This window comes from Schistocerca americana, chromosome 4 (assembly GCF_021461395.2).
Source record: "Schistocerca americana isolate TAMUIC-IGC-003095 chromosome 4, iqSchAmer2.1, whole genome shotgun sequence".
Taxonomy (NCBI): domain Eukaryota; kingdom Metazoa; phylum Arthropoda; class Insecta; order Orthoptera; family Acrididae; genus Schistocerca; species Schistocerca americana.
Window position 1 is genome coordinate 386,684,535 of NC_060122.1, and position 25,938 is coordinate 386,710,472.

The 25,938-nt window shown below is 41.5% G+C and overlaps 1 protein-coding gene across 1 annotated transcript in view; it reads left to right on the top strand.

Moving 5' to 3' along the window:
- The window catches only part of LOC124613501 (methyl farnesoate epoxidase-like), a 164,712-nt gene that overhangs the window by 66,002 nt on the left and 72,772 nt on the right, over window positions 1-25,938 (top strand). The window contains exons 2-3 of the mRNA XM_047142209.1: window positions 452-706; window positions 8,271-8,489. Of these exons, the coding sequence (XP_046998165.1) occupies window positions 452-706; window positions 8,271-8,489 (474 nt within the window). The remainder of the gene's footprint in view (window positions 1-451; window positions 707-8,270; window positions 8,490-25,938) is intronic.

The window sequence follows — 25,938 nt, forward strand, 5'->3', positions numbered from 1 at the left end:
GTCCCATTTGGATGACTCATTCGTCCTGTCATTTTTTTTCTTCGAGTGTACATTTTTGTGTTTCCGCGACCATCATGCAGTTGTTCAAATGGTTCAAATGGCTCTGAGCACTATGGGACTTAACATCTGTGGTCATCAGTCCCCTAGAACTTAGAACTACTTAAACCTAACTAACCTAAGGACATCACACACATCCATGCCCGAGGCAGGATTCGAACCTGCGACTGTAGCAGTCGCGTGGTTCCGGACTGAGCGCCTAGAACCGCTAGACCACCGCGGCCGGCGCAGTTGTAGGAGCCTCAGTCTTGAATACATGTTTGAACGTAGTATTTAATATTGCGGCGATAATTTGAACAAAGTCCCTCTACTAACAAGAAAATAGTAGTATAACGTAGACGACTGCTTAGCTAGAAAAGCCTTCGTGTATACATCTGTCTGGTTTTCTCTCCAGGTCCAACATGGCTTCCAGTGGTGGGCAACTATTGGGGCATCCGCCGTCTGGGCGAAAAGTTCGGATCGCAGCACGAGGCATACGCGTACCTCGCCCAGAAGTATGGGTCTCCCCTGGTGGGCCTTCGTCTGGGCGGCGACTTGACCGTCATCGTTTCCACCAAGGACCTGATACGCGAAGTGCTCACGCGACCCGAATTTGAAGGACGGCCCCAAAACTTCTTTGCGTACCTTCGCAACTTGGGGCAGCGAAGAGGTGAGTTGCACCGCCGTAAATGTAATTCAGCAACGCTGCAAGAAGTTGCAAGTGACGCAATCAATCTCACGTTCGACTTCACTGTAAGGATACGCACTGAGACTAAAACCAACACCACCCTAACAGCATCTGGGATACATAAATAAAGACAAATAGGTATATCGGGGTGGTCACAGTTAAGAAAGGAAAACAAAAAATAAAGTGACTCAGTGGATAAGTGTATGACGTTAAATGTAAAGATCTGAGGTTAGATCTCAACCTGTCGTGTGTTTTTCCTGTCACTTATCGCTTATTTCACGTTTGGCATTGATTTATTTATGTGAAAATGCCAAGATGCTCTACGGTACGGAGTCTACGTTAAACTGGATCTGTTAGTTCTGGGGTCAGAGGAAGACAAGAGCAACACGACCAGAGGCTACAGGACCAGGATTAGTAAGGCACTGCGATGTTCAAACCACCCTTCAGGAGGAGGACACACTACTTTGTTACGTCAAAATTATCAGACGTGTACCACTTGTTTCAAAAAGTAAAGGATTAAAATGTTTCTTCTTCTTTGTATGGAAATGACAATTATTTATGAATCACTGTACGTTGAGTGCCAGTAACGCGTTTTCCTTTAATACAATTCGACAGGGTCATGCCTCATGTTAGGAACAAAAACATGCAGACCGAAGCGAATAATTAGAATTTGTATCAGTGTCGCTTCGAACCCATGCCTCCTGCTCACTGGACAGGTGCGCTAACCGCTTCGGCTCCCTGCCACAGTGCCTTTGCTGAACTGCATGGACTACCGTAGCAAGGGTCCCTCCTCAATTCAAATTCCCATTCATGCTTCAGCCCACTTGGTATTCCCTCTATATTCGAACAGCATTGTAGAAGCTGTCCGACTGTACTGGAACAGCACATCAGTATCGAGCTAACGGGGGATCTTGTCTGAACCGCAGGCGCCAAAGTTTTAACCAAATGGAACTGTATGGATCCAGAGTCTTTTAAGTCTGAGGTGCTATTACAATAAAGCTGGGGAGTCTCTGCAATGCTGTTCGTTTTTAGGGGGAGTATAAAGTGGCTAAAGCATGAACTGGAATTTGGACTGAGGACGGAGGCGTGCTAGGGTAGATCGTGCAGTTGCAGAAAGCCACTGTGCCAGGGTGGCGTAGTGGTCAACGCATCTGCCCAGTGAGCAGGCGACGCTGGTTTCAATCCTGTCCTTGGTACAAATTTCCATTCGTCGCTTCAGTCTGCATTTGTACATGATAGATGTTTCAGAATTTATAAAATGCTCTGGAATCAAATAGTTTCATTTGATATATTTAATTTGTATTAATCTGTTTTGCCTAATTTCCACGACGATGGTCGGCTGCAATGACCGAGCGGTTCTAGGCGCTTCAGTCTGGAACCGCGCGACTGCCTCGGGCATGGATGTGTGTGATGTCCTTAGGTTAGTTAGGTTTCAGTAGTTCTAAGTCTAGGGGACTGATGACCTCACATGTTAAGTCCCATAGTGCTCAGAGCCATTTTTTCCACGACAATGTTCCTGTGACTTTAAGCTAAAGCGTGGTCTTCACACCTGTCCATGCTTTTCTAACAGTCTCATCATGTTCAAACACATATTCTACTCTCTTTTTACACAATTCGCTCTAAAAACAATGTCCTAGTGATGTTGAACGGAGGATCTTGACACAGAGGTCAAGTCTAGCTTGAACAGAATTTTATTAACGCTTAAGTATCAGAAAGTTTCATCAAAAGTTATCAAAGAATACAAATAATGTAATTACAAAACTACATTAATAAAAGTAACTTTACCACTGTGGGTAGTATCAAATTAAAAGGACGACTGCATATCCCTATTTGTGCAGCTCACGAATACCAAATAAAGAAACAAAATACAAATCAGAATTAAATCAGCAACTCAGGTTGCATACCTGAAACATATGAGAATCGAGCTAACCAGATTACAGAACACTCTGCAGCCGACTGTGAAAACTTACATCTCGTCAATATCAGTGAAGTGTGTCAAACCGCCCCAGATGGCGTGAATCTTCCGACATCTCTGACAAACTGTCCCCCCCCCCCCCCCAACGTCAAAATGTTTCTTATTCCTTCCTATCTTTTAACCTTTCAAAAATTAAACGTAGAGAGGACGACTCCAAACTATCGCCAATGTGACGGACCAGAAATATATCAAAATTAACAAAAAATTGGACAAAGAAAAGCAAATTTTCAATTTTTGCTTACAATGGCCCATTTTACCACTGCCACGTTGGCACTAGGCTGAAGTACAGTTACCTTGATTGGTCTGCCGGTAGGTTTCATGCGCTAAGTGACATAAAGCAGTCTCATTGGATAAATCGAATTTTTTGAACGAAGCGGAAGAGACGTTTCTACGTTAACCGCGGTGCCAGGGCCTTCGAAGTTAGCACAGAAATTCAAAAATTTTGTGTTCAAATCATCAGAAGGGGATGAGAAGGGGCACGGCATACACTGTCCAGCACATAGGTAGCGGTCGGCCGTATTAAAACAAAAGCAGCGAAGCTGGCCTGAGCTTGGCCTCTGCGAAGGTTGCTCAACACCCCAGGGAGACATGCTTGACCTAATGAGATTCACAGACTGCCCTCTGCTGACAAATCAGACCTGAGAGCATACCTGTTCCACCTGAACCTGTAGGTGCGCATGGAGCTCTCTCTCCAAGTGTCCACAAATGTAACCAAAAAATAGTGGTAAAAAATGAATAGATATTCTACAGCGATTTGTGACAGTAATTTAACACACTGTTATTAATTTTGACGTTTTGTTCTCGTATAGTCCAAAGATAGCAGTAGATTTGAAGCAGTTATTTTCTTCTCTTCATTTCTAATCCCTCGGAAGCACATGAACTTCTTACACTGCCTGCTCAAGCTGAGCAGGTCGCAGTTTCAAAACGAAATGGCGCGAAACAACTAGCTCCAGATCATCTGCTCCGTGTGTAGCACTACACTAGAGAAAATGATTGAGTTCCTGTGGAAGATCGATAACCGAACGATTCATGCAGACTGGAATTTCTTTGATTCCTCACTAAATTCACATATTTTTTCAGATTTCATTCTGGTCAAACGTTATCTACATTTTGGGCAGTAGCTGATCATTGTTAACCTAGCGTTATGCAACATTGTCATCTTTGGTGAAAGTACTGCGTTGACATCAACACGTCAGCATGTTATTGTATTGATTAAAGTTTTGCCAATATTGACATCAGTCTTCAGGTGGGTGGTGCATTTACATCACTCTGAGGAAGGCCACCTGTTGGTTTGGTCAAAACATTGATCTATATAACAGCTCATCATGGTCACATATCCGGGAAAGTTTTAATGAAGAGCGTATTACTACTTCTCATTTCCTTCTTAATTTGATACCAAAGACTTTATATACATTTACCCCCTTGACGATACAACCGAGGGAATCGAGTACAAATTTCCAGCATTCTGGTTTGCGTTCACGCAAAGTCATACTAACAATTACTTATTCATAAACAGAAACGTCCAAGCTGACTCGGTGTATGTACAAGACCGTGGATTTACCGTGGGGAGGAATGGGGTTCAAATCCCCGTCCTGCTATTCTGATTTCCCTAAATCGAATAAGGCATAAGCCGAACCTATGGCTTTCCCTGAGGACCATGAGATCAGGTTTTACTCAAACCTTACAATAGGGAACTACCGCACGGTATACACAACACTACGCAACGAAATGCTATTTTCAGCACTTAACTAACTGTACAACTGTAATTTCTCAAATAGAATACAGTACATCAAACATCCTCGATTATCCAAAAACACTTGTTTCTCAACTACCTTCTCTATCTCTCTCTCTCTCTCTCTCTCTCTCTCTCTCTCTCTCTCTTTCTGACACAAACACGCACACACACATACCAAATACATTCACACAAAAATCCTGTAATTTCTCGCCCATTACATGCAGCACAAAAAGTCAATCCAACATTCATAATTAGCTCCATACTGGACAAAACAAAACCGATGAACAGATTACGTGAAACGGTGTTTTGTGTGTGTGTGTGTGTGTGTGTGTGTGTGTGTGTGTGTGTGTATGTATTTGTAGACGAATGCTGTGAACTCTCCCAAGTACAGTAAATTGCAGGCTGAGACGTAACACACGTCAACTTCCCAAAGAGGCTACTTACGAACGTCGTATCCCCTGTCACCGCAGATATGAAGCACGGCGACCTTAAGGAACTTAAAAGATCACGGGTTGCATTTGATTTGTGCGGGGTGTTCAAAAAGTCTCTCCGCAGTGTCGTATGACTGTTAGCCGCGCCTGTCCTATTATTGTTCGCTTGCCTGGGTTACTTCCCAGGTGGACTCTCCCAACATTCCACTGTTTCGTTTATATCAGTCAGCGTCGGTAGTATCGTTGGTGTGTGTCGTTATGTGTTGACGTGAACGTTTAAGTTTAGTTCCTTTGTTCGTTTGTTTCGTTTTTGTCACTGTTAAAATGCTAACCATTGAAGAACGCGTGTTTTTAGTCGAAAAAGTGTCAAAGCTGGCGGTAAATACATAGTTTCAGTTCGTCAAACATTTAATTCAGTTTTCCCGGAGACAACATTCCCACATCGTGATACTGTGCGAGATTTGATTAACAAATTTCGAGGTACAGGTTCAGTGACAGATGCACCGAGAAGTGGTAGTCCTAGCGTTTTGTCTGAGGATAAACTACTCGACATTTCCGATAAAATGTCCATGAGTTCGAACAAGTCAGTAAGAAAACTCTCCCAGGAAATCAATGTTAGTGTCGGAACGGCCCACATAGCTGTAAGAAAAAATTAGAACTTTTCCCATACAAAGTGACAGTCGTGCAAGAACTGAAAAATACTGATCATGGCAGGAGACTGCATTATTGTCAATGGTTCAAAAATTTCGTTCAACAAAATGGAAGGGATATTCTTAATGAAACGTTTTTCACTGATGAGGCGTGGTTTCATTTATCCGGGTACATGAACTCGCAAAATTCTGGTATGTGGAGTACTGCAAATCCATTGTGTATTCATGAGGAACCACTTCATTCTGTGAAAATAAGAGTTTGGATTGCAATTTATAGACGTCGGATTGTGGGTCCCATACTTTTCAGCGAAACAATAAACGCACAACGATAATGCAGTGATATTCTGTACCCATTCATAGGAGAACTTTTGTTAAATGAAATACTGGACGGTTAATTTCAACAAGATGGTGCAAGCGCGCATACAGCTCGCGTTTCAATGTCACTGCTCGCTGATGTTTTTGGTGATAGCATAATTTCACAGGGACTTTGGCCTCCACGATCGCCTGACCTAACACCACCTGACTTTTTCCTGTAGGGTGCAGCAAAAACAACTGTCTATAAAAACCGTCCAAAATCCATCGATGAATTGAAAACTGCAATATCCACGTTCACTGCTTCTGTTACAAAAGAAATGTTACATATTGTGTTTGGAAACATGATTAGACGAATTGAATTGTGTATTCAACAACATGGGGGACACTTTCAACATTTAATGTGGAAATGTGTAAGTAAAAATGAATATTCAGTAAATTAATAACTTGTATTTCACTGAGTTTCATTTCGGTATATTCACTGCGGCATACGGCACGCGCGGATAACAATCATACGGCACTGCGAAGAGACTTTTTGAACGCCCCGTATAACAACCTGATTGAAAACCTGACCAGTTACACAAGAAGACCGTGTGAGATTGTGTGAGTGATTCCCCTGCCTCTCGTACATCTCAGATGATCGACGACGTGAAGTCTGCCTATTTGACGTAACCAACCTCTTAGAATACTCACCGTCATTCCCACCAGCGCGCTGCCATCTTACACAGCACTCGCGTAATATTCGTGACAGTGCACCGTGCATCCAAGCCCCTTCAGCGAAATTCGGCTAAGTCCCAGAGCGCAGAATCCAGTGCAAAATGAGGCACCGGCTCCAGTTCAAGGAGTTCTGATTGTTCCAAACTTAGAACAAAAGTGTCTTAACTGAATGAATTCTGAACCAAGAGTGTCCTTTCGAATCTCCCTCAACTTTCCTCTTATACTTCGCTGAGGTGCTCTCTCCCTGACACTACTGGTAATCGTAGGGCCTGGCACGAATGTCTCTCCAATGAGCGAATTATAACAGCAAACTTCGCTCCCACCAAGATCGTAAAATCTGAGCCGGCCAATTTACAGGTTAGCGCCAGTGGGAAGAGCCCTGACACTTTGTTCTCACACTCCACGGACTGTCCCGAACCCGCAAAACAGGTTAGTATGTAGCAAATGGAGAAATAGCGCTGTCTCTCTTGATCCGTTGTGGACATCGGACAGCGGCTAGTCAAATATTTAATAATGAAACAGTTTTGCAATTGAGATGTTATTTTATTTTTGCTAAAAGTTTCGGCAATTCGTTATACCATCTCCAGACCCCAAATGCACCTCTGAGAAACAATAGATAATGGTATACTGGGGCCATATGTTTCTGCATGTCGTGAGTTCGTAGCTCAAGTGCTTCTTTCGAAGACTGGACTACTGCTTCATAGAAAATTCAGTACTTTATGAAGTTCATTCTAAATAATCGACTACAGCTCTAAAGTAACAATGATGTATATAATTACAATACCAGAAGGAAAAATGACATTCTTCACTTCACATTAAGGTTATCTTTAAAAGGGCTTCACAAGTCTGCAACAAAAAGTTTTGATCGCTTTCGCAGTGATATAAATTGTCGGACATACAGCAAAGTAAAATTTGAAAACAAACTGAGAAAGTTTTCCCTTGACAATTCTTATTCTGTGGAAGACTTTCTATTACTAGCTTACAGAATCTGCATATCACTTCTTTTTTTGTGGGGGGGAGACTAAAAGTTTAGTAACATTAAGACCGTAACTATATGTGCGGTTTAATTTGCTATGGGAATGTGAAATGATTCGTTTGACATCATTACGACCTATCGTGCAAAATAATCCATGCAGTATGAAACCTAAACTGATAAGTCTTTAAGCAAATTCTTCCGATTACTTTGCTGTTGACATACTGTCAAGCCATAAAACAGTGTAAAGCAAGTCGATCTGTGCATATCATGTCGATATTAAAGTAGTTTTAGCTGAGTAGTCAAAACAACATACAAAATGCGCATCTTATAGATTTTTGGCCTAACACAGAAAAATAACCGGGAACTTTATGAAATATTTTTACGGAAATAAATCAAGAACTACAGAGAATGACCCAGAGTGTCGAACACATTTGGTTAAACAGGAAAAAGATATACATTACGTTTTGGAGAAGACGGAGATGAAAACGCAAACTCAAATCGCAAATATAAAGGAAAATCAGCAGGAGCTTCCATCCTCAGTAAGATCATTAACCGATAACCGAGATGGTTACTTTGAAAATGACAGGTTAGACTTCTTCCCCAGTCCGAGTTTGTGCTCTGTCTCGAGTGACCTCGTCGTTGACACGACGATGTGCCCGAATATTCCTTCCTTTCTTTCTCCTTATGTGTATGTCGGGTTGGGTTGAGCGTGCAACAATGAGCTGATGGAGAAATGGTTTGGCTGCGCAGGTATTTCGTTGGTTGACGGCAAGCTGTGGCAGGAACAGCGCGCTTTCGCAATGCGTCACCTGCGTTCGTTGGGATTCAATGGGGCAGCCATGCAGGCTCAAGTGGAGGAGGAGGTTCGCGCCCTGCTGGAAGAACTGAGCGACAGCTGTGGGAGGCCGACACAGCTCAAGAACCTGCTGCCGCCCTCCGTGCTCAACGTCATTCTCCAATTCTGCGCTGGTGAGTACACCCAACCATTCAAGTACTGCTACTTAGAGTCTACTGAGGTGACTAAAGTCATGAGATACCTCCTAATATCGTGTCCGATCTCCTTTTACCTGGCTTAGTGGTCGACGTGGCATGGACTCAACAACTCGTTTTAAGTCCCTAGCAGAAATATTCACCCCTACTGCCTCTACAGCCGGACTGTAACTGCGAAAACATTGGCGGGGCAGGAATTAGTGAACGAGCTGACCTCTCGATTACGTCCTATGAATGTCTGATGGATGACCAAATCATTCGCTCAAACTGTCGAGAATACTCTTTCTAATCGTAAACAACTGTGGACGGGTGACATGGTGCATTGTCACCCATTAAGATTCCATCGTTGTTTCTGAACATGAAGTCCATGAATGGCTCAGAAAGGTCATCACGTAGCCGGACGTAACTATTTCCAGTCAATGATCCGTTCAGTTGAACCAGAGGACCCAGCCCATTCCATGTAAAAACAGCCCACACCATTCTGGAGCCACCACCAACTTGTCCTTCTTGACAACTTGGGTCCTTGCCTTCGTGAGGCCTGCGTCACACTCTAACCCTACCACACCACCTCTTACCAACTGAAATCATGACTCAACTGACCAGGCCAAGGTTTTCCAGTCTCTAGGGTCCAACCGAAATGGTCACAGACCCAGGAAGTGCGCTACAAGCGATGTCGTGCTGTTAACAAATGCACTCGCTTCGTTCGTCTGCTGCCATAGCTCTCTAATACAGCATTTTCCCGCATTGTACTAATGGATACGTTCCTCATACATCCCACATTGATTTCTGCGATTATTTCACACAGTGTTGGTTGTCCGCTAGCACTGACAACTCCATGCAAACGCCGCTGCTCTCGGTCGTTAAGCGAAGGCCGTCGGCTACTGCGTTGTTCATGGTGAGCGATAATGCCTGAAATTTGGTACTCTCAGCACACTCTTGACACTCTGGATCTCGGTATATTGAATTCCCTATCGATTTCCGGATTGGAATATCCCATGTGCATATATCTGCATATAGCTACCCATTACTTATTTCACTTCAGTGTACATACAGGTTTATTCATCGGCATCTGCGGGGTTTCGGAAGAAGCCTGCACGAAAACAAATGACACAGAAAAATGAAACATATGACTGTGTAGAGCATCCCTTAAACTTTCCTTTCGTAATACGCGCCGTGGCGTAGTTGCAGAGCGTGCAGCTATTGGGCAACAGTTCAGAACATGGGGACATATAATCCACTCTGTACCGTCGCGTCAAATTGGCCTGTGTCCGCAGCACAGTGAACAAGTTTTCAAATCAATTCCGCTGGCGCAGCGCCTTCGCGGGTAGCAGCAGCGACTTCAATGAATTCCGTACAAATATTACGTTTGCAATGTCACAAGTAGCGCCCATTTTGTGCATCTGTGATGTGAGTTAAGAGTTTGCAGAGATGCTGTATCCACTGATATGCATCTATTTTCTGTATGTCTTTTAGTTTTTTGCACAGTGGTCTTCTGAAACCGTGGAGCTATTTACGAATAAGCCTGTGTCAATGATAAGATTCACTGATGGCATTGCTATCCTCAGTGTAAGTGAAGAAGAATTACAGTATGTGTTAAATGGAAAGAACTGTTAAATGAATACAGAATACGGGTTGACAGTAAATCGAAGAAATACGAAAGCAACGAGAAGTAGCAGAAATGAGAACAGCGAATGTGGATCAGGGAGTAGACGAAGTTAAGGAATTCTTCTACCTAGGGAGTAAAATAACACACGATGAACCTAGCAAAAAGGACATCAAAAGCAGACTACCTCTGGAAAAAAGACGTTTCTGGCCAAGAGAAGACTGCTAGTGTCATAAACAGGCTTTAATTTGAGGAAGAAATTTCTGACAGTACGCGTTTGGAGTTCAGCATTAGTGAAACTTGGACTGTGAGGAAAGCCGAACAGAAGAAAATCAAAGCATTTGAGGTAGTATAACGTTTCCATAACTAGGTGAATGGGGAAACAAACTTTTCTTTAAGTAACGGTTGAATTTATGAGTAAGACATGGGAGGGTGGAAACGTTGTAATTGGCAGTCCCGTTACGTAACTTCAAAGTACCTACTTTGGCTTCAGTTAGACACAAAATAACTAAAATTTAAAATGACTCCTCAACTGATTAATTTCATGGGAAGTTCGAATGAAGACTCTGTGTACTTTCCATCCAGCTATACCCGCCCAGGCGTAAGAAACATACTTGGCAGAACGACAATAATTCACTACGTGAGAGAAATTTAAACTGCCATGCTGTATGAACATTGACTTCGAAAAGATCTGATTATTATCTTCTGCGTAAAAAGTAAAGTTACTTTTTTAACAAGGTTTATAGTTCATGAAGATTCTATCTGTGGCTGTTGTCGTCTGACCGAATGTTCTAGTCAACGTAATTCTACCAGACACTGATGAGCTACAAAGAAAGTCTTTTTAACATTTATCAAGAGGATGTTGTGTACTCTTCGGAATAAAACAAGCTATTATATGAATTAATCATTATTCAACTTATGGAATTACACTTGTGGATTAAAACAGATGCTTACATGCTTGGCTGAAGTTACCGAAGGGAAGAGAATAATAGTCGGTATATCAGCCATAGATACGATAGCGTTCATTGATACTACATCAATAAATTATTCCTTTGAATTTCATAGAATTACAATTCATGTTTGGGAAAAGTGATGAAACTAATAATTATCACTGTCCAATACAGTATTCATAACCTATGATGTTGTAGAGATATGCCCAAGTACATTTCTAGGCGTTACATAGCCCTCTGAATGGCAGGGGCAACGCACGATCTTAGTGTCTTCTGTGCTGCCATTAACCCGTGTCTAGTTGTATTACTGTCACTGTACAAGTCACTATTTGATAACTCCTTCATAATCACATTGTGAAACGCCAACTGAATATACCATTACGCATACCATCACTTCTGTGTTAGTTTGTTAGTTTTTGGGGGCATAAAATTTACCATAAGACATAGTACACTTTTACTACGAACAGTTACTCTCATTTGCCGATGGGTTGCTCGAAACTATCTACAAATATTGGTACTTAAGTTTTATGTAGAGGCATAGACCGTTACATCTTAGGTAATGTCATGTATAACACTATACCGACACTGTAATTGTAGCTCGGTTTTATAAGTTAATACCTTTGAGATCCAAAATTATTTGCAAAATTCACGTTGGTTTTATCCTGTTAGCTGGTTTCTGTTTCCAAGTAAGAATTTATTCGTACCAATTATTAGATTACGTAAGGTAAGTTAGTGTGTTTATCATAAAAACAACAGACAGATATCAGAGAAGTTTGGCCTGGTTTTACACAGTACACATATTCGGCTTTTACCAATAAAGATAGGTATATTAATAATTTTTTTTATAGAGCAATAAAATTTCTTCCAGATATGATACTGCTAATTTCATTTGTTACACATTCATCAGTTTACTTTGGTAAAGGTAAAGTCATATTAATTTATCTCATATGCCTGTTTCTTATCAGAACATTCTGGAAATCAATGTTAAGTTATTTACTTTAGTAAAACGGTTATGCAAAACCACATTTACCACAGATTTTTAACATTTTGTTGAGCAAACAAATTAAACTGACATTACAATTGAGCGTTCACAGAATTTCCTCAAAAATCTGTGTGATTTTAACGATCCTATAATAGTTTCTGCTCTAGTATGTGCAGTTATGAGTACATAATTTTAACATATTAATTTCAACAATTCACATTTATGAAATGGGCTGCATTGAACGGAAGGCTCCTCACGCAAATCAGAGGAGCAGGAGGACACTCACTTGGAGCAGTGCGCCGTGGAAATTGACGGCCGAAGTCGTGCGAGTAAAGGCTCAGCAATTTGCACATAGCCGGCCGGGGTGGCCGAGCGGTTCTAGGCGCTACAGTCTGGAACCGCGCGACCGCTACGATCGCAGCTTCGAATCCTGCCTCGGGCATGGATGTGTGTGATGTCCTTAGGTTAGTTAGGTTTAAGTAGTGCTAAGTTCCATAGTGCTCAGAGCCATTTCAACCAATTGCACATACCCTGGGATACGACGGGTTTTCCTCCCACTGATAACTCATCTCGACTCAGCACAACTATACAGATTATGACAAGTCGCCGTCACCGCTCGTAATCAGCCGTAGAGTCCATGTAAAATTACACAAGGTCATTAATACATGTAGAATCATTCTCACAACATATTTTGATCTGAGAGAGGACACGTGCTATCGCATTAAGTCCCATGGATACAACACATGACATCATCATTTTATGTAATACCTGGTATAACAGCGTGAGGATTTTAGTTGTTAATATTTTTGACTGCGTCACACATATAATTAAGCATTAAGAAGAGTTCACTATGATGCTAACATGCATTCTCATCAAGACATGTACATAGTTCAAATTATATGGTATATTGTGAGCCCGTCCCCAGCGGGTTGGCTGTGAAGACGGAATTATTGTTCCTGGAGCTCTCTGAAAACAGTCTGCCAACAATCACTTTAACTTCGCTGCTCTTATTATGTATTAAGAAATGTTCATTTCATGCTAACATGCGTGCTTCTCCATATTTGTGCATAGTTCGGGTTACATGGTGTATTGTCAGTCTGCTCAAGCAGGCTGGCTGTGACGCTTGAATTATTCTTGCTGGAGCTCTCCGAAAACAGTCTGCCAATAATAGCTTTAACTACGCTGGGCTTCACCAACATCTGCTTATGTCAATCACAGGGCATGGCAAAAGTGTAGTGCACTGTAATCACCACTATAGATACCACTCTCAGTGACATATCAGGACGAAAAATATTATTCAAGCAATTCTCACATCTGCAGTAACAACTTCATCTCATGTCAGTCTAACATTACTTGTCTACTACTCATCCGTTACTTTCCGTTTAGCACGTTTACAGTGTCCTGCTTCACTCATCCTTATAAACTAACCCAAATTGTTTACTGTTCAGCATCTTTCTTGTTTACTGTCTTTACTCTTGTGACCAAGCAGCAAGCAAAATCCTAAACACTGACAATATTTAAACTTAAGTCACACACACACACACACACACACACACATATATATATATATATATATATATATATATATATATATATATATATATATATATATATGTGTGTGTGTGTGTGTATCAGCACTGATCGCTACACACACACACACACACACACACACACACACATATATATATATATATATATATATATATATATATATATGTGTGTGTGTGTGTAGCGATCAGTGCTGATTTATTTTTATCTATTACATCTGCTTCAAGGAAGACATTAATGATCATCAAACTCATCAGTTTAATCGGTATATTTTACGGCAGGTTTCCATATAATTTATGCAGTATTTATCATGGGCTGTGCTGGCGGAAGGGATGAATAGCTTCATCTTGGTATCCTGTAGAGCATGCACCAATTCGCCTGTGACGCTTTTACCCTCAAATATTTAGTTTCAAAAATAAACTGCCTACCACAAGCAAAGACACTGTGACATAAAGTAATTTTTATCACAATTCTGATGAGAATGGACCGTGGATCACTAAATAAGTAAGAATTGATTGCTTAACACTATATTAAGAGTAATATCTCTTAAGATTCTCAAAGAGATATAGTCTTTATATTTTCTTGGTTTTCAGTAAATACAGGAGGTAGCTGTTACCATCTGATTTTCGAATGGTTTCATACGGATCCAGATATAATAAGTGCCACTTCTTCATGTTTTACCAAGGAATGGAGTAGTCTCTTTTTGCAATAGGTCTAGTATGGAATTACATCCACATGATACACATGTTTTCGTGATTCTTAATGTCCTCTTCCTCTCAGCTGCTACCAGGTATATCCCCATGTGATAAAATTTCAATTTTTACAAATTTAATCTTTATTCTTTGACTATACGTCCCATGTAAATCCTCAATACATGTTGTTGTTGTGGTCTTCAGTCCTGAGACTGGTATGATGCAGCTCTCCATGCTACTCTATCCTGTGCAAGCTTCTTCATCTCCCAGTACCTACTGCAGCCTACATCCTTCTGAATCTGCTTAGTGTATTCATCTCTTGGTCTCCCTCTACGATTTTTACCCTCCACGCTGCCCTCCAATACTAAATTGGTGATCCCTCGATGTCTCAGAACGTGTCCTACCAACCGATCCCTTCTTCTAGTCAAGTTGTGCCACAAGCTCCTCTTCTCCCCAATTCGATTCAATACCTCCTCATTAGTAATGTGATCTACCCATCTCATCTTCAGCGTTCTTCTGTAGCACCACATTTCGAAAGCTTCTATTCTCTTCTTGTCTAAACTATTTATCGTCCCCGTTTCACTTCCATACATGGCTTCACTCCATACAAATACTTTAAGAAACGACTTCCTGACATTTAAATCTATACTCGGTGTTAACAAATTTTTCTTCTTCAGAAACGCTTTCCTTCCCATTGCCAGTCTACATTTTGTATCCTCTCTACTTCGACTGTCATCAGTTATTTTGATCCCCAAATAGCAAAACTCTTTTACTACTTTAAGTGTTTCATTTCCTAATCTAATTCCCTCAACAGCATCCGACTTATTTCGACTACATTCCATTATCCTCGTTTTGCTTTTGTTGATGTTCATCTTATATCCTCCTTTCAAGACACCATCCATTCCGTTCAACTGATCTTCCAAGTCCTTTGCTGTCTCTGACAGAATTACAATGTCATCGGGGAACCTCAAAGTTTTTATTTCTTCTCCATGGATTTTGATACCTACTCCGAACTTTTCTTTTGTTTCCTTTATTGCTTGCTCAATATACAGATCGAATAACATAAATATATCAATATATATCAATAATATCAATACATATAAGATCTATTAATATTTCTTGGTCCTTAGCCAACAGGTAGCATTTGTACGAAGATAGGTCAGTCTTCGCACCCATTTCTCTATGAAACTCAAGCCCAAAAATGCAGCTGGTAATCAGTTTCTCCATTACAGGGAATGGGATTCAGTTCCTCCATTTCCCAGTTCTACTTTGATCCATGCTTGCCACTTGACAGGTTGTGACCTGCTGCCAAGAGTACCAACTACTCGACAGTTCTGTACTGGATACTTAGGGGCTTCATTACTGTTATTTGTTTGTTCAAATAAGTGCTGGGAAATCACACTGTCAACTGCACCTGTATTGAAAACACAACTGTAGGGAATATTGCCTACCACTGTTTTGATATTTGCTTGCTCAGTATTTTTGGGTTTGTTTGCACTGTTATTATATACTTCCAATAATTCTTGTCTCATATTGGTATCATCACTGCAGTGCAAAAGGTGAAGTTATTTAAGAATTTCGCCCTCACTACATTCCTCGGCCAACATATGAGGGCAAGACGTGATCGACCTTAGTTTGTCACATTACTCACCTGAGGACGTGACTTCTCAGCCACTTCAATTACGTTCATGGGGAGTTGTACGGTGCTGACTGTAATCGTTAATGTCGCTGAGTTATTAACCGGGTTAACATTACTATTATTATTGTTGTTGCATCGTGGACTCCCTCCAGAAGGACCACAGTTTGATCATAATTATCACTGTTACTACAGCTGTACTATGAACCGCCCCCATTTTTGCAGTATCTTGGTTGAAATCCAGTGCCAGATCTACGTCTTTTGCTAGGATTCCCTGGATAAGTCGAGGAGGATTTGAATTTTGCCACCATTCACTTTTGGGAAAGGTGGTCTATCGTCATTTTTACGTGTTGGATATGAAACATCTCAAAATATTTCCGCAAATTACCATTCTTTCTACTGTACCTCTCAGGATTGAACACCTGTTGACGCAATCGTTCCTGAATACCTTGCCACCAGTATGTAACAAGGAAACCTAGCTGTAACCGTTCAAATGTTTTACAATATTCAGTAGCTTCAGTTGCCCAGAGTGTCCCATCACCTTGAATAAGTGCTGCCACCTGGTGTATTTTCTGTCGCTCTGACCTTTAATTTGGTAAAATAACTCGAAACGATCGTATGAACACTGCAGGATGTAAAATACATGAAAATTTGTGATTGTCGAATCTTTAAAAGAGTTTCTTCCCGTAGCAAAGTAGACAGTGTTGGCTCTGCCCGCATATGATATGCAGGAAAACAAGCACCAGACTTTAATCGTGTGCTCTTCTCCTTGGGAACACTTACTTGGTATCGCACCATCATTTAAATTCGACGTTTTGTTTACTAAACTGGGACAGTAATTACCTATTTCTCTAACCCCAGATAATTTCTTTTGTAAATTATTGAATTGTGTAATAATTATATCTCTCCATTCCCGTATCTCTTTATTTAGAGTTTCCCTTATCTGACAGAGACCCGCCCTGAGTGACTTCTGTGCTTCTGTCTGTTCTACGGTATCCCATCAACAGAATTGCGTGCAGCTTACTTTACCTCTGAAGTTACTACCTCGTCGAGTTGTTTTTCTTTCTGCTTCAAGAATTCATTGAATTTTTGTTCTTGATTAGCAGAAAGCCGTTCTAGCACGTCGCTACATTCTTGAATATTAGTTTTCATCGATTCTTGTTCGGTTTGTTTCATAGTCACCTCTTCGGAAAGTTTTTTGACTGTTTCTGGAACTTCACGGCGAGCAACTTGGAAATTCCACATATCAGTTTCTACTGCATGTTGCGTGACGGTGAGCCTGACAACTTCTGGCGTTAACGTCGTCATTTGTGCTGACGTAGTCTGTTGTTCGTTGTCAGTTTCTGCTAACTGAGATGCTGTGCATTTCTGCGCGGCTGTTAATGGAGCAAGTTCAGAACTTACGTGTTCAGTAACCTGGTTATTTACAAGTTCGGTTAGCTCAGCTTTTATTTGTTTCAATTGAGAATACAAACATGTGGAGATTTCGGTTTCAAAATGGTCCAACTGCTGTCTATTTTCATTTCTGAAATTATTGAGTTGCTGCTTACTTTCATTCGGAAATGATCCATCTGCTGTCTTACGTGATGCGACTGCTGTCTAATCTGATGCGAATGTTGTCTCGTCATTCCTATGAGAATTACAAAACGAGAATACTGTCCAGTCTTCGAAATACCTTCAGCTAAAATCAGAACTGAGATCTGTTGTTGCGATTGCAACGTGATTGCTATCCGCGAGTGATTCACATCCATCTACGGTAACGTTCGCGTTATCGTTTCTATCTACGGCGGATTCGCCATCTGTTGCGTCAAAATTATCAGCATTTGACACTTAAAACATCACTGCTATAAGCTGCCTGTGCATCCTTATCGTACTCATGAGCACAACACCAGCACACAAATATTTATCACTTCAGCTTACGTGTTTGGTATGTCAGCAATTTCACACACGTTTACTCCACTATTAACATGAAAATCAACAACTGAAATATTCTCTATAAGCTGGACACAGCAAGAATATCTGTGAACACTCTCCACACATTACTATTTCCGCCACATTGTGAAAAACAAACATATAAATTTTGAAATATTAAAATTTTATACACAGTCAATGTGGGCACTGACAAATTATTTCCCTAGCGCTTTCTCCTGACGGGTAAAGCGCCACACGCGAACAGCAAAGAAAATCCATACTAGTAGTTAATTTTACCATCGCGCTGAGCCGCGACGTTTTAGCCAGATAAATTTTCTGTTCGAGTCAAACTCTTAACAATCGTCAAAAATATGCCAGTTGCTCAGCTTTTTAGTCTCTCAATTCTTGCAATAATACTGTGAATCACATCCCTGACAATGGTTAGAGTCGCAGAGCATGAAAAACGAGAGCATGTTTTAGTACTAAGACAAGATAAAATTTTATACACGCTTAATTACATAAAGTTATCTATGTGGATCGAGTCCTGCGCTAGGATCCACCAGTAACGTTTTCGGAAGAAGGAGACTAAGGAAACAAACTTTTCAAGTAACGTGTTTGTATTTAAAATATGGGAGGGCGGAAACGTTATAATTAGCAGTACCGTTGCATAAGTTCAAAGTATCTAATTCGGAGAAGGAGGAGGATATTAGTGTTTAACGTCCCGTCGACAATGAGGTCATTAGAGACGGAGCGCAAGCTCGGGTGAGGGAAGGATGGGGAAGGAAATCGGCCGTGCCCTTTCAAAGGAACCATCCCGGCATTTGCCTGAAGCGATTTAGGGAAATCACGGAAAACCTAAATCAGGATGGCCAGAGACGGGATTGAACCGTCGTCCTCCCGAATGCGAGTCCAGTGTGCTAATCTAATTCGGCTTTAGTTAGATACAGAACAGCTAAAATTTAAAATGATTCTTCAAATGATTATTTTCATAGGAAGTTAGAATGAAATCACTGTATGCTATTTATCCGGCTACGCCTGCCCAGGCGTAAAATACTAACTTGTCAGTACGTCAATAATTGACTACAAGCGGGAAATTTAAACTGCACCGTTGAACGGACATTAACTTAGAAAAGATCAGATTATTATCTGTTGAATAAAAAGTAAAGTTACTGATTGAACAAGATTTGTACTTTAAGAAGATTCGATCTGTGGCTATCGCCGTCAGATCGAATGTTCTAGTCAGCGTAATGCTACCAAATATTGATGAGCTACAAAGAGTTCTTGTCAACATTTATCAAGAGGGTGCTGTGTCATACTCCTTGGAATAAAACAAATTGTTATACGAAATAATTATTATTCAACTAATGAAATTATACTATTGGATAAAAACAGATGCTTACATACTTCGCTCAAGATGTTGTTGTTGTTGTGGTCTTCAGTCCTGAGACTGGTTTGATGCAGCTCTCCATGCTACTCTATCTTGTGCAAGCTTCTTCTTCTCCCAGTACCTACTGCAACCTACATCCTTCTGAATCTGCTTAGTGTATTGATCTCTTGGTCTCCCTCTACGATTTTTACCCTCCACGCTGCCCTCCAATGCTAAATTTGTGATCCCTTGATGCCTCAAAACATGTCCTACCAACCGATCCCTTCTTCTATTCAAGTTGTGCCACAAACTTCTCTTCTCCCCAATCCTATTCAATACCTCCTCATTAGTTACGTGATCTACCCACCTTATCTTCAGCATTCTTCTGTAGCACCACATTTCAAAAGCTTCTATTCTCTTCTTGTCCAAACTAGTTATCGTCAAGATAGCGAAGGGAAAAACGCAATGGTAGATTTTCATCAACCATCAAAGACACTGTAGAGTTCACTCACTGATTCTAGACCAGTTATATTCGTCCTTTGATTTTCATAGAACTACAGTCCATGTTTGGGAAAAATGATAAAATTCACAATTATCATTGTGCATTGCAGTATTCATAAGCCATGATTTTGTAGAGAAATTTTTAAGTCCATTTCCAAGCATTACAGTATGGTGCTACAAACTGATAAGATAAAGCATGTTTAGGTTCTCCACTGAATCGGAGAGGAAAGGAATATAAGGAAAACACGGACAAGAAGAAGGGTAGGGTGGTAGGATATGTGTTAAGACATCAGGGAATACCTTCCAAGGTACCAGAGGAAACTGTAGAGGGTAAAAACTGTAGAGAAAGATAGAGATTGGAATACATCCAGTAAATAATTGAGGCTGTAATTTGCAATTGGCACTTTGAGACGAAAAGGATGACACAGGAAAGGAATTCGTGGCACACCGTAACAAAACATTTGCATGACTAATGACTCTAAAGAAATAAATAAAATAAAATAAAAAAATAAAAAAGGAATCCTATTGGGTGCTGGGAGGTGATCATGTTGTACTACAAACGGAAGTTGCGATGTTAGAAAATTGCAAAATCTCCATCTCGTTATCCTGGTTTACTTATTTCATGGTTGAGCTAAATCACTCAAGGCAAATATCGGGATGACTCCTTTTAAAAGGCTTGGCTGATATTCATCCCCCTCTCTCCCCCCTTTTCCCCTACTCGAGCTTGTGTTCCATCTCTAATGACATAATCTATGGGACCTAAACGCAAAATAATCTTGATCTTCCGCTTATTTCATTCCCTCATGAATTTTGTCGATAATGTAATCCGTTTCTGGACTTCAAGCCAATTTTTAACACAGCTTAAAACTCATTATTCCACTTTAAAAACTGATGTTCCTCCAAGGTAAGAAATTTTATACGTGTATTTCTTTGCTTTCACTACAGAGATGGTAATTAATTTTTCCGTGGTATGTTTTTCTGCAACTAAATGGGTCTTAAAGCAATTTCCCATTTTTTTCTGTGTTCTGGTCAGCAATTTTCAAGCGTGAGCTATCAGGTTTGTTGCTAAGAAGTTTTATTTATTTTTTATTTCACACTATATCGTTTCCTCATTACAACAACTTCATTGCCCACACTTTCCCTGTATATGAGCCACTACCGATCTCTCGCATAACACGTCTATCAGTACCATCGTAACATCCAAATCCAGTCCACACATTATTCCAACACAAACGGGCCTGTGCGCTATGGGACGTAACATCTGAGGTCATCAGTCCTCTAGAACTTAGAACTACTTAAACCTAACTAACCTAAGGACATCACACTCATCCATGCCCGTGGCAGGATTCGAACCTGCGACCGTAGCGGTCGCGCTGTTCCAGACTGAAGTGTCTAGAACCGCTCGGTCACACCGGCCGGCTTCTGCAACACACAAATCTCACTTCCACACCTCTGTATAACGTATAACCGCCTCACCTGTCCATATCATGGAAAGCTGTGTTTGGTAACTGCGGTTTAGTGAAGTTCTTGTGGGCTACATTACCACTGCTATTACACAACGAAGGTAATAAATACGTCATGTTGCTGGTATACTTTCCATACAACCAGAAAAATCTTTGAATTTTTTGCAAGTTTTTGATGCAATATTTCGTTATAGAACATTGTTAAAGGCACCTCGTAATGAATTTTTCACTGTTTCCAGCTTCTGTAAACGGTTGTGAATCATGGAGATGGTGCGATCTTATAAAAGTGGTTGCTTCTGTAACAGCACCCTGACCCGTTCTGCTTACTAAGAGGGATCTGTTCTGTCTGTTATTAATTTACTTGATATTAAACTCTCAACTGCCGTCAATACTATTTCATTGAAGTTGACCCAATATTTGTCCACGCTTATATAATTAGTGTGGAAGAAATGGTGACTGACTCTGGGAAGGCACCAATCTGTCTCTGGTTTTTTAAACAGATATATATGTTTTTCATTCATTTTTGGTGGATTTGGATGGTTCAGTATTCCTTCTCGTTACCACGATCTTGTGTTCATTAATTCCTTTATCCGTTATGTAGCTCTCTAGTTCCTCAGAATTGTTTGTCGCTAGTATGCCTCGTGTGCCATTGCAATTGTTTACACTTCGTCTCTACTCCTAAATTAATATGTCAGTGTAATTTAGGAGACAGCTTGCAGTATAATGTCGGACGTTGTTTCACACCTACCACCGACTATAAAAGTATCTTTTCGCCAACAAATCGACGGATGATTGAAGTTCCCATCAACGACAATACCGTGAGTCAGGTATCTACGGGAAATAAGGCTTAAATATCCCCTGAACTTTCCAGCGATTGTGTTGTCTGAGTCAGGGAATCGGCAAAAGGAACTAATAATTTATTTCGGTTGTCGAGTATAGCCTTTACCCGTAGTAACTCACAAGGGGACAACACGACAATCGAATTTTTATTATTCGTATGCGAATAAATATAACTTTTGTGAACACTTTCTATCTTTATTTCCTAACTCGTTTGATAAACTGGATTAACTTACATGAGTCTTAATTGCAGGTTGTTAAAAAAATATAATCTACCTTCAGCAAATGACGACTAGGTAACTATCAGACGTCGTAGATAATGTATTTTGTGTATCTCATGTCAGACATATTTACTGGTGCATGATGTGTTCTTCGCACTGAATCAGGTAATTAGAATGGCTGTTTTGGAATCTGGGCCCCTCTTGCTAAAATGTTTGCGGACAGCTATGAATGCAGACTAGCCAATCTGCAGTTTTCCACCTACCGTCTACATAAGGGATCCGCACTCAGAATTAGTCTATTCTTCTGGTGGTGTTCGGCGGAGGCTCACGCTTGCTGATATTTGTTTAGACTTATTTTAAATTCTCTACATAGGCATGAGCTAATCATGTACATTCATTTTGCTCAAACTGCCGCTCTGACATTATAAAAAAAAAAAAAATTATCTCCGTCTCGAGAACCATACGTATTAGATCAGAAACGAAGATTAGGATATTTAAAACTGTTGTAGAAAGAATAGCAATGGGTGGAGTAGAAACAAGGAAAATAACTGGTAGAATTAGGAGGAATTTCTGGTGAATGGAGATGGGATTTCGGAGATATTGCTGTAGGTTGACACTACGATCATCATCATCATCATCATCATTTAAGACTGATTATGCCTTTCAGCGTTCAGTCTGGGGCATAGCCCCCCTTATACAGTTCCTCCATGATCCCCTATTCAGTGCTAACATTGGTGCCTCTTCTGATGTTAAACCTATTACTTCAAAATCATTCTTAACCGAATCCAGGACCCTTCTCCTCGGTCTGCCCCGACTCCTCCTACCATCTACTGCTAAATCCATGAGTCTCTTGGGTAACCTTGCTTCTCCCCTGCGTGTAACATGACCCCACCGTCTAAGCCTGTTCGCCCTGACTGCTACATCTATAGAGTTCATTCCCAGTTTTTCTTTGATTTCCTCATTGTGGACACCCTTCTGCCATTGATCCCATCTACTAGTACCTGCAATCATCCTAGCTACTTTCATATCCGTAACCTCACCCTTGTTGATAAGGTAGCCTGAATCCACCCAGCTTTCGCTCCCATACAACAAAGTTGGTCGAAAGATTGAACGGTGCACAGATAACTTAGTCTTGGTACTGACTTCCTTCTTGCAGAAGAGAGTAGATCGTAGCTGAGCGCTCACTGCATTAGCTTTGCTACACCTCGCTTGCAGTTCTTTCACTATGTTGCCATTCTGTGAGAATATGCATCCTAAGTACTTGAAACCGTCCACCTGTTCTAACTTTGTTCCTCCTATTTGGCACTCAATCCGTTTATATTTCTTTCCCACTGACATTACTTTCGTTTTGGAGATGCTAATCTTCATACCACGGTCCTTACATTTCTGATCTAGCTCTGAAATATTACTTTGCAAACTTTCAATCGAATCTGCCATCACAACTAAGCCATCCGGATATGCAAGACTGCTTATTTTGTGTTCACATATCCTAATCTCACCCAGCCAGTCTATTGTTTTCAACATACGATCCATAAATAATATGAACAACTGTGGAGACAGGTTGCAGCCTTGTCTTACCCCTGAAACTACTCTGAACCATGAACTCAATTTACCGTCAACTCTAACTGCTGCCTGACTATCCATGTAAAGACCTTTAATTGCTTGCAAAAGTTTGCCTCCTATTCCATAATCTTGTAGAACAGACAATAACTTCCTCCTAGGAACCCGGTCATATGCCTTTTCTAGATCTATAAATCATAGATACAATTCCCTGTTCCACTCATAACACTTCTCCATTATTTGCCGTAAGCTATAGATCTGGTCCTGACAACCTCTAAGAGGCCTAAACCCACACTGATTTTCATCCAATTGGTCCTCAACTAATACTCGCACTTTCCTTTCAACAATACCTGAGAAGATTTTACCCACAACGCTGATTAAAGAGATACCTCTGTAGTTGTTACAATATTTTCTGTTTCCATGTTTAAAGATTGGTGTGATTACTGCTTTTGTCCAGTCTGATGGAACCTGTCCCAACTCCCAGGCCATTTCAATTATCCTGTGTAGCCATTTAAGACCTGACATTCCACTGTATTTGATGAGTTCTGACTTAATTTCATCCCCCCCAGCCGCTATACGATATAAAATTAAAAACGAAGGCATTGATAAGAGGATTAACCAGAGCACCAAAGTAATGAATATAATCAAAGTAAATATCTTGAAAAGCTTTAGCCACGTATACTGCTTTGGTGAGGACAGAAGGCCTAAGAAGATGATGGAAGGGATTTCGACTTAGAGAAGGAGATTAGGATGCCAGAAAACATCATGTGAAGAGGGAGTCAGAAGAGCTATTTGCCAGAGGAATTTTGAGAGGGAATATTGAGAACACAGGAGGCTTTGAACGCTAGGATGCGAGAAACATCTTCAGTGCTGTATTAAATTGCAGTTTAAAAAAAATATTCTATTTGTTCAAAATCACGAATCACCAAAAGTTCTTGACTGATTGATCTGAAATTTTCACACAAAACTGCATTCTAATACAGGCTTGTTTCTACACTCCTGGAAATGGAAAAAAGAACACATTGACACCGGTGTGTCAGACCCACCATACTTGCTCCGGACACTGCGAGAGGGCTGTACAAGCAATGATCACACGCACGGCACAGCGGACACACCAGGAACCGCGGTGTTGGCCGTCGAATGGCGCTAGCTGCGCAGCATTTGTGCACCGCCGCCGTCAGTGTCAGCCAGTTTGCCGTGGCATACGGAGCTCCATCGCAGTCTTTAACACTGGTAGCATGCCGCGACAGCGTGGACGTGAACCGTATGTGCAGTTGACGGACTTTGAGCGAGGGTGTATAGTGGGCATACGGGAGGCCGGGTGGACGTACCGCCGAATTGCTCAACACGTGGGGCGTGAGGTCTCCACAGTACATCGATGTTGTCGCCAGTGGTCGGCGGAAGGTGCACGTGCCCGTCGACCTGGGACCGGACCGCAGCGACGCACGGATGCACGCCAAGACCGTAGGATCCTACGCAGTGCCGTAGGGGACCGCACCGCCACTTCCCAGCAAATTAGGGACACTGTTGCTCCTGGGGTATCGGCGAGGACCATTCGCAACCGTCTCCATGAAGCTGGGCTACGGTCCCGCACACCGTTAGGCCGTCTTCCGCTCACGCCCCAACATCGTGCAGCCCGCCTCCAGTGGTGCCGCGACAGGCGTGAATGGAGGGACGAATGGAGACGTGTCGTCTTCAGCGATGAGAGTCGCTTCTGCCTTGGTGCCAATGATGGTCGTATGCGTGTTTGGCGCCGTGCAGGTGAGCGCCACAATCAGGACTGCATACGACCGAGGCACACAGGGCCAACACCCGGCATCATGGTGTGGGGAGCGATCTCCTACACTGGCCGTACACCACTGGTGATCGTCGAGGGGACGCTGAATAGTGCACGGTACATCCAAACCGTCATCGAACCCATCGTTCTACCATTCCTAGACCGGCAAAGGAACTTGCTGTTCCAACAGGACAATGCACGTCCGCATGTATCCCGTGCCACCCAACGTGCTCTAGAAGGTGTAAGTCAACTACCCTGGCCAGCAAGATCTCCGGATCTGTCCCCCATTGAGCATGTTTGGGACTGGATGAAGCGTCGTCTCACGCGGTCTGCACGTCCAGCACGAACGCTGGTCCAACTGAGGCGCCAGGTGGAAATGGC